Source organism: Benincasa hispida, chromosome 6 (assembly GCF_027475165.1).
Source record: "Benincasa hispida cultivar pf3 chromosome 6, pf3_genome.v1.1, whole genome shotgun sequence".
Taxonomy (NCBI): domain Eukaryota; kingdom Viridiplantae; phylum Streptophyta; class Magnoliopsida; order Cucurbitales; family Cucurbitaceae; genus Benincasa; species Benincasa hispida.
Genome location: NC_143483.1, coordinates 58345253 through 58355832, shown reverse-complemented (window position 1 = coordinate 58355832; position 10580 = coordinate 58345253). Strand labels below are relative to the sequence as shown.

Genomic DNA, 10580 nt, shown 5'->3' with positions numbered 1-10580 from the left:
TATACAAATCATGGTAAGAAAATGTGAGAAAATATGTCTAATTTTTAAAAATAAAAAAAATGATTATCAAAAGAAATTTGAATTGTCGAATTTTAGTCTATGTATTTTTTTAAAAAATTTTTAAATCTAGTCCTTCAATGATCATTTTAACCCTAATTAATTCAATAATAATAATAATACAATACACTATAATATCTAACACAATTTTTTAAGTTTATAGTAAAAATGTTAATAATTAATTAAAAAATAAGAAACCAACATTAAATTTGTAGTGAGGATTAAATTTATGATTATTGATGGTATATTGATTAAAATTATAAAATTTAAAAATATAAAAATAAAAATTTAACAAATTTTAAAGTGCATCTAGCATAAATTTTAAGTGATTAATTTAAAGAAATAAATCATCTGAAAGGGCATGCGGGGCCCACATTTAACTTTTGCCTTTTTTGGTGTTTGAAATTTGCTTTTGTTGGGACCCACTATAGTAGACACGCGTCATAACAAGAAAAAATAACATAGGATAGTCATAAGGGGTTATACTATATATTTTTTATATCCTAAAATTCATTGAATAAATTGTTGTTTTAATAAAGTACATAAAACGGAAGTGTTTTTTTAACCTAGTTATCGAAAGTTGTTTTGTAAAATTTTAACATAGGGTTTGATATTCTTAAACAAACAATCACTTTGGTAAAATTATCGAAGGACTTGTCCATTCTTCCCTCCTTATCATTATTCTCAATGTTAATTCAGTTGAATCTAATTCATAAAAAGTGATAAACTTGATTAACAATTACTCATTTAATTTCACTAATGCAAAGAGTATAATTGATGTGATTATTGTATTGACGAGGAGGTCAAGAATGTCTATTTCTTTTTATGTCCTCTCATTGGTAATTGGATTGCTTAGGTTATAAGTCTAATTTTGACTATTTTGTCTCTCTAATTCAAAAGACTCGTAGAGGGTTTATAACTCTTTTTCCCCGATTAATTTTTTTTAGGTAATTAATACTGATCCTTGTCCTTCTTTGCTCCCTTCAACTTGAGGTTTTTATGAAGTGTTTATTTAAAACTTAAGAAAATTTATAGTACCATAGTGTGGTATGGTGGAAACATTCTCATACTACCTCCATTTATTATTTACCACAAAAATAGCATTTTGAAATTTATATAGGATCCATAAAATAAATCAATAAATCATTTGACGACGTGTTAAATAATGAATGAGGGTAGTTTTTACTATAAGAGTATTATATTTTTTCCCCTAAAACTTCATGACTCGTGCATTCATTTATGAATTATCTTTTTTAGTAAAATGGAATGAAAATTTGAATTACAAAATCACTTACACATCTCTATGTCAAGTGAGTATCTTTGTCATCTGAGTTATGTTCGCTTTCGATGATTTTTTTAACGTGTCTACTTGTAAATTAATGTCGTAAGAATATGTCAAAATCAACCCCACCTACGTTTTAATGAGTCGATTCAATAGATCTATCTATTTATATGCATCAATTTGAGAATTTGATTTGTGATAAAAGATGATTTAATTGATGCTAAAAATTTGACATTACATACGTTCTTTAAATCAGCGATATACCTTTATGGAAACATCAATAAAATTTGATCCTCTTCAGATTGATTAAGTAGACTATAATATTCAAAAAATAGAAAGTTCTATTTCCTCAAAATTTTTTTTAGGGATTTCCAGTCTCATTTTATCTTAATTTACAAACAATACAATTTCTTATTTTCCTTTACTCAAAAAGGATGCAATCGTGCCAGGATACATTTTTCCACAAAACTCATCTTTAATAGGAAGAGTCAAAATGCATTTTTTTTTTTTTTTTTTTAATACAAGTTACTAAAAATTTAAAAAGGCTAAATAATGTAAAATATTTTAAATGATGCATTTTGTGTCAAAAATATTTTCAAACTTTTAAAATTTTTTAAAATTTTTAAAATATTTTTAAACTTTTAAGATGAGTACAAACCTTTATCAATATTTAATATAAAAAACATCTTTGTGTATTAATAATATTTTTAAATAAATAAATATCAAACAAGAAATATTAGATTATTGAAGAAGAGAATGGAGATGAAGATAAAAAAAAAATGAAAAAATAAGATAGTATTAACGACTTTTGTTCCTACACTAATTTTCCAAGTTATTTTTAAATTTTATTTTAAAATTAAAGGTATTCTTGAAATTTTAAAAAATTTAAGAATATATTTGATACAAAACACAAAATTTATGCATATTTGATATAATTTACCTAAAGAATCAAGTACACACTAATTTGCAAAACTCATAAGACAACCTAACAAGATATTTATAATTTTTATTTTTATTTACATTTTCAGAAACATATAATGATATAAATACAGTTCTACGGGACAGCCTAACTTAATTCCCCATCTCTAATTGCACTATAATATGTATATATAAAAAGGAAGGAAAAAATAATAATTAATTCGGAATTAATACGGGAGATTTGTCCTAAAAGCCACCACTAAACAGCGAAAACGGATAAGGCGGAGGCGGACTTGACCCTCCGCCGGCCACCAGTTCCGCCAGATAGCTATCTCGGCCGCTGCCGAGTCCGTACACCGTTACATCACTCTCCGGCGGCGATAGCTCTACGTAATCACTCAACCCGCCGCCAGAGTCAGACGTCAACGGACTTGAAACGGCGCCATCGGCGGCGCCGTTCCACCACATGGTCGTCTCCGGCGACGACAGCGCGACGTTGTCAACGAAAAAACCGGTCTCCGGCGACGAATCCTCTTCCACAACGTTCTCGAGTTTGACGGGAGACGGCGGCGGCATCACCATGCGCCGCCGTACGCGGCGGTTCTTGAGGGTGATTCTGGGAAGAATTTCGGGATTTTCCATAATCTGGTGGAGAAATGCCATCATTTGTTGGGGGCGTTTTTCAGTGGCTTCGATTCGTTTGTTAATGGATTCAACTTCAATTTCTAAAGCTCTCTGTTCTTCTTTGAGCTTGGAAATTTCGATTGCTAATTCTCCATCGTCGTCTTCGCATTTGGTTTGAAAATATGAATTTCGACTCTGTCTTCTTCTACAAATTTTCTTCAGTAAATGCTTCTGACCTCGAAGAAACCATTGACTTGCAAATTCCCATTTATCTGGATCCACCTTCTTGAATCCCTGCCCCAAATAAATAAATAAAAACTTTAATTACAAATTTTGTACATTAAAAAATTAAAATTCAACTATTTTAGAAAGTGGGTTTAAAGAAATAAAGCTATAGGGCTGAATAAAGCGTTCTTTCACGAAATTTAAAAACAAGATCAATTTTTTGTTTAATTAAAAAAAAAACAGTTGGAAAGTATATAACAAAACGAGATTAATAAGTATAAGTTTAATTGTTAAAAACAAATAATTGCAATTTAATTAATTATTTTTAAAGCGTAACGATTCAAATAGGAAATATTGAAATAATCGGCAAGAACTAGGACTTACGTATGTATTGAGCTGACGAACAAAACTGGAGAAATTATTGTGTTTGAAGTAAGAAGGAAGAATTCGGCGAGAAAGTTCCAAAGGATCGGCAACGATGAAGCTGTTATTGCCTTTGCTCCAGGCGATTAAATCGTCGGTCGTTGGATCGTTGACCATCTGGTAAGTCTTCATCACGAACGGCGCAACGGTGTCGTTTTGCTGGTTCGACTCCATCCCATATACAGAGAGGCGAAAAAAAAAAAGAAACGAAGAGCAGCTTCTCTTTACTGGAGAAAAAAGGGTAATTGGTGCTCAGAAATTTGAGGCTTCACTGTAATATATAGTGGGGAGTACCGTACAGTTACAGAGCTTCACGTGGCGAAGATCTGGCCTTTCGTTTTCTTGAATTTAGTTTGAGAGATTTTCAACTTAATGACTTGGATTTTGATTGTCGTTTTGTACACGTCATGGTTTTTGGAGATGGATGAGATATTTCAGTCCACGCGCTACACGGCGCGTCATTTCAATTAAAATTAATACACCATTACTCTTTTAACTTTCAATTAATAAAATTGTTTCAAAGAGAGCGTTTTTATTATTAAGAGAAAAATACCTTTTTTTGGTCCATCATAGATCTAATTTTTATTTAACTCTTAGATTTTAAAATATTACACGGTTGGTCCTTAATTTTTGAGTTATGTTTTAATTTAATCTATAAATTTTAAAATGTTATAATTTCACATTTGAGATGTGAATTTTGTTTTAATCTAATCCTCAAGCTTAATATTTAAAATTTTTAACTACGATTTTTAATTAAATCTCACTTTCAATCATTAAAGTCAATTTTTATTAATTAATTATAAATAATTATGAAATAAAATTTTAAATTTAATTTAAAAAATTATTAAAAAATAGTTAAATATAATTAATTACAATTATTTAAATAATTTTTAGTTTATTAACATAAATTAACACAAAAGACAGAAATTGAGTATTTAGTAAATAATCGAGATAAAAAATGTAGATTTTAAAATAGAGAGACCAAATTGAAGCAAAACTAAAACGTCAATGGTAAAATTGTAATATTTTGAAACCTAAATATTAAATTGAAACCAAATTCAAAATTCAAGGTCTAAATGTTTAACAATTCAAAATTTACGCTAAATATAAACTATATCCAACATCTAGAGATAATTTTTTTTTCCATTATTGAAATAATGTATGAAATTGAACCTAAAAGTTGATTATAAAATTTTGAATAAATACCTTTTTCCAAAAAAAAAAAAAAATGAAGACATACTCGAAAATACATTTGGACATGTCATAGACTCATTTCTTTATTTCTTTATTTCTTTTTTCTTTTTTTTTTTTTTTTAGAGAAATATGACTTTTAATTTTTATACATTATGTTGTCGTGTTTCTTTTCGTCGTTTTATAATATGTGTACATATATCTAACTAGTACTTTTTTTTGGTTCTTTTTGAGAAAAAACAAGTTAATGGAAAATTCTAAAAATATAAACAGAAAGTTTAAATAATGTTTTGGTCCTATATTTTTTTATTATGGTTCTATTTAGTTCTTATATATTTTTTAAAATAATTTTGATCTCTATATTTTAAAATATCCCTGTATTTAAAAAAGAGCATATTTTGATCTTTAAAATTGATATAAAAAAAATAAATAGACCAAAATTATAATTTTCAAATTGTAATGATCAATATAAACAAAAACAAATTGAAAATTTTAAAAGTATGTGAGCCAAAGTGAACAAAAGTTGAAAAATACATAAAGTAAATAAATATTTTAAAAGCACAACAATTAAAATAAATCAAAATTAAAAGTATAAATATCAAGGTAGTTCATGTTTTGAAAGTGATGGTTGGAGTAGCAATTTCAAAAATGAAGATCTAAGTAAGTACAATTCATTTTTATATATTTAATTCCAAACTCTTAAGAGTGGTTTTAAATATTGAAAGAAAACTTAAAACATATATCTCGTTTAATCTAGTTATTACACGCATTTTGTATGATAGACAATATGATCCATGAGTTAAATAAAAAAGAATTAGTTTCACAAATATCCAATAATATTTTAACCAAAAAAAGACTATATATATATATATATATATATTTTACGAATTCATAATGAATCATGTCAACAAAAATCAGCTATCAAATATCAATTAAGTCTTTCAAAATCAATTTAAATTTATTTTATATTTTTCTAAAATAATATCAATTTTTTCGAATATCAAATATATCATTTTGATGAAAAATGATTTTAAAAAGATAAAAAAATAGTTTTAAGTATGTCAAAAATACTCTCAAACATGACCGTAATATTTGAATATAGGCAAAAACAAGCCATAAAAAGGCAAGAGTGAAGTCACGCTTCTTAAATCGCGTGGGGGAAATTAGAGCAAATTTTTTAAAAATAAAGAAATAAATAGCTTAAAAAAAAAAAAAGTAGGCTTGAATAGTGTCTTAGATTTGGTCGCTCATCAGCTGATTTTGATCCCTACCTTTACTTTTGGAGCAAAGGCTACGCCGCTTAGTGTCCGCAAAGCGCATCCACGTGGTTCTTATAGAATTACGCCACGTTTGGACCCTTTCTTTTTTTGAAAATTCGTTCTTATTTTATTTTATAAAAAAATAAATTGGCGGGTAGTGTTTGGGATAAGGGAACAAAATTTGTATGCTCCAAATCTATTACCGCCTCCATTTCATAAATTATATATTTATTAAATTACGGTTTTAATTTGTAAATTTTTATTTCACATTAATTTAATCCTTATAAAATTTATTAATTATTTCATATCGTTCATGATATTATAAAAAATGTGGTAATGGTTTTGGTTCACTTGGAATTTTTAGATAATTTTACCCAAAAAAAAAAAAAAAAACAGACCTGGATAATAGGTTCTACAAAAACAGACGTGGATAATATGTTCTACTATGGAATCAGAGTTTATAGCTCTTTATAAAGTAGGAGAAGAAGTTTAATGACTCTAAAATTTTCTCGTAGATATTTCATTGTGGCAAAAGCATGTAAGTGCAATATATATTTATTGTGACAATTTAGTGATTTCTATGAAAGCTGAGAATAATGTCTATAATGACAAGTCATGACATATTAGACGTAAACATGTTCTCCAAAACTCTTGTGAATTCAGGATTTTGTCCAAGACCAAAATGAATACAAATGTATAGAACTCAAAGATACAAGACAAGTTGTGTGAGATATCTGTTGTCCCAATTCACTAATGAGAAGAATAATTCTAGAGCTTAGTCTCACTATTTCTTCTGTAAATTCAATGGATGTTCACTAAGAAAGGTTCAAGTCCAGAAGGTACCTCTCCTGATGCATAGCTTGTATATTTACTCTTCGCTTTCTTTCATGCGGGGGATTGTTAGATATATATATATATATATATATAGTGAAAGAAAGTGAAAGTTTGGTGAAGATTTGAAACATCAAATGAATTTAATTGTGTAGATTAAATTAATTGTTCAGAAACTTTCAAACTGAATTGAAACTTTAAATTAGAATGATGTTTCATATACAAATTTGATATGCATGGAAGTTAAATTTGTAGTTTTTTCAATTTGAATGAGTTATGTTTGATTTTTTTCAAGTAACAACTCAATTGAGTTGAATCTGACAAATGTTTCAATTTTTGTATTTATTTGATTTTATTTTGTAATTTGGAGAGTTACCAACTTGTTAATCTATAAATAACAACTTGGTTCTTTACCGTAGCATCCCATTCCAAATTGAATAATTCTCTCATTTCTTTCTTTCTTTCTTTCTTTTTTATTGAGTCGAGTTGAGAGTAAGTATCCAAGAGTTCTGCTAAATTCAGGTAGTTCAAGGTCATAGTTCTATCGAAGTTAGTCGTTGTATCATGCTGAGATGATCGTTGTAGTCTACTTGCAGCCGGATGTAGAACGAATAATTATCTTCAGAACAATGCTTATCAGAAGCGTGCCTCGACTACGTTTTGAGTCTCCAAAGGTTTTTAAGTTCTTTCAAGACTTTGATTATTTTCATATTTAAGCCTTGTCACACCATCTGAGTTTCGTTTGAGTTTGAAAATTATACATTGAGTGTATTGTTTCTAGTAATTGAGATATAATCAGTTTACTAGTGTATTCAGTTCTATATATAATATTTCCCCCAACAATTATTCCATATCATTCATGTTATTACAAAAAATGTGATAATATTTTTGTTCACTCGAAATTTTTAGATAATTTTAGTTTGTGAAGTTAAATTTAAGTTTGATGGAATGTACAAGCAAGCAACAAAAGTAATCAGAATCAATAAGCATTCTAATTACATTTAGTTTGAATTCTAAAAGCATGCAAAAACAATTTTTCAACAAAGAGGGTTTCAGAATTGTTACCTTTGAAGAATTCCTCTGAATCCAAGCAACTCTCCACGACTTCTGAGCTTCAAATCCATAGTGAACTACTAAGAGATCTTCTCTACTATTATCAGCCTTGGAATTGAGTGGTGGAACTCAGATTTGAGGTAAATTGTGAAGGGAATTGGAGAAGGCTTGAGAGAGAAAATGAAGTTTTTGTAGAAAACAATTTTTCCAGCAACTCATCCACTTCAATCTGAAAAATTGAGTTTTTTTTTTATCTCACTTCTTCATGCAAGCACTAAAGAAACACAACCACTGTTACTTCAATTCAGTGAAGGAAGTGGGCTAGGGGTTGAGATCATGCTAAAACACATCAAATTTTGAAGAGATTGGAAATTTCCACAATCAACATAGATTTTTTCAATTTATTTTGATTTAATTAAAAATTAATCAAAATCAAAATTCAATTTCTTAAATTGAATTTTGAAAGTTAAAAATAAAATTTGATTTTAATTAATTAAATAAATAATAATTTAATATCGAATATTAAATTAATTCAACACCTAATTTATACATGAATCTTATTCATGTAATTAATATTTAAATCAATATTTGAATATTTTAAACTCTCAAAGTTCGTTTAATTTTGATAAATTAAACATTTAATTATATCGAGTTTAATTATGTTGGGGTTGATGCCCTAAATCTCGTAGGGTCATATCGTTTATAAATATTATTGAACAAACTCATTGTGTATTTAGTAAAATATATGATATTTTAGTTGCATTAACCACAAACCAATATACTAACATCCAACGTTATCTTTGTAACTTAAACATGTATGTAGAGATATACGGGTAGATCATGTTTAAGTGATAACCTAAATGGTATGTAGTAGATGGATAAGGTTCGGTACCTTATCCTGGTGACACTACGAATATGACCCACTTTGTAGGTGTTACAATTGTTGTAAAGTGCTACAACTGATCTAATCATGATCTTCATGTATAGACATACGAGAGGGGGTATTCTATACAAAGGAGTTTGTATGAAATCAGACCACGAAATGTTTAGTCTCATTATATAATTCCATTCAAAATAGAGACTTACATTTCACCAGGATGACCATAGGTAACATGACCTGAATCCTGAGGGAGTTATGAACTTCTGCCTATACAGGCGGTCCTTTGATTTGTATAGGTGAGAGTGGCCAGACCGCCGACTCAACAAGCCTATTATTTTGAAGATTCGTTTGATTGAGGAGCTAGGAATACAACTACACAAGATGAAATTCACTCATTCTCCGAGGTAGGGATAAGTAGATAAATTACTCCCTTAAAGGTTGATTCCGGGTCTTGAACAATGTGGCGTCACACCCTCTCTTGGCCCGAGAGGGGTTTGGTCATAGTTTGATTATGATCTATTGTTCATTAGAGGGATCAATGGTACTTAAGGAGTTAGATGTAACTACAAGGGCAAAACGGTAATTTGACCTAGCTGTACTTACGAGCAATTTGTGAAGAGTTATCGTACTATTGATTGGTTATATTCAATAGACACAAAAATATATATGTTGCGAAGACTGCAGCTGTTGGTCTTTAGTGGAGTGTCCGACAGTTAACGGATGGTGAATAATGTAATTAAAGAGTTTAATTAATTATTCATGTATCATTGGAGCTTCAAGCTATAGGTCCACAAGGTCCTCTTGGTAGCTTAATAGCATTAGTTGAGAATCAGTTTTTGGATTAATTTGAATTGTTCAAATGAATAGAGAGATTTAATTATATATGATATAATTAAGTTGTTTCAATTATATGTGATATAATTATCATAATGTATTAAATACATTATAGCTTAATGGGAGAAAATAAATATTTGAATGAGATTCAAATATAGTTTCTATGAATTGGATTCATAGTTGTTAAATTTAATATAAATGAAATTTATATTAAATACCATATAAAAGAGAAAAGAAACTATATTTTATATTGTATGTGATACAATATTAAAACTATAAGTTACATGTTATATTTGATATAACATATAATTTAATATATAATAATATAAAAAGTTAGTTATCATATATATATTTATATTATTATTATTTTAATAATAATGGAGGGAGTTACAACTCCTTTTCCCTTTGTTTCTCTCCACCCACGTAAGTGGTAGGTGGTTATTTTTGGCAAGTCGAAAAGAAAAATTTTATTCTTCTTCTTGGGTGAGCTGGATAATCGAGACTAGAAAAAAAAAAAGAAAGAAATACAACAGAAGAGTTATGTGTGTTTGAGTTTTTAAGAGAGTTCTCAATCTTTCCTCCATTACATCAAGTTTTCCCTCAAAACCAAAATTGTCAGAGCTCACCACTCTTGGGTTCTCACTCAGAGAATACCAAAGAAGCATTCGTGGTAGTGTTCGTTCTTGATTGAGGTTGTTCTTGAAGAAAGTCTCCAAGGATTTAGTGAATTGTTCGAGGGAAATCGTGAAGAAAATGTCTTCAAAGATGAGGTTTCCTAAACCCTTTAATTAGCATGTTGTAATTTATAATTAAATGCATATCTTGTTTCTTGTTTACCGTGAAATTTATATTCAATGAGAAAATTAAATTTGGTCGATCTGCTTCCACTCAAGGTTCTCTCCCATTAGAGTTCTTTCAAATTATACAAACCCTAATTTGAAATTGAACATTTCAAATTCCAAACCTAATTTGCAATTTGAACACTTCAAATTGAAATCCTAAA

At 28.6% G+C, this 10580-nt stretch overlaps 1 protein-coding gene across 1 annotated transcript; it reads right to left on the bottom strand.

The window, feature by feature from the left end:
- Positions 1-2333: 2333 nt before the first annotated feature.
- Positions 2334-3790, bottom strand: HSFC1 (heat shock transcription factor C1). The gene is made up of 2 exons (XM_039034521.2): positions 3491-3790; positions 2334-3175 (listed from the first exon to the last, which is right to left on the bottom strand). The coding sequence occupies exons 1-2, from the start codon at positions 3701-3703 to the stop codon at positions 2504-2506; spliced, it is 885 nt and encodes a 294-aa protein (XP_038890449.1). The 5' UTR covers positions 3704-3790; the 3' UTR covers positions 2334-2503.
- Between the last annotated feature and the right edge of the window lie 6790 nt (positions 3791-10580).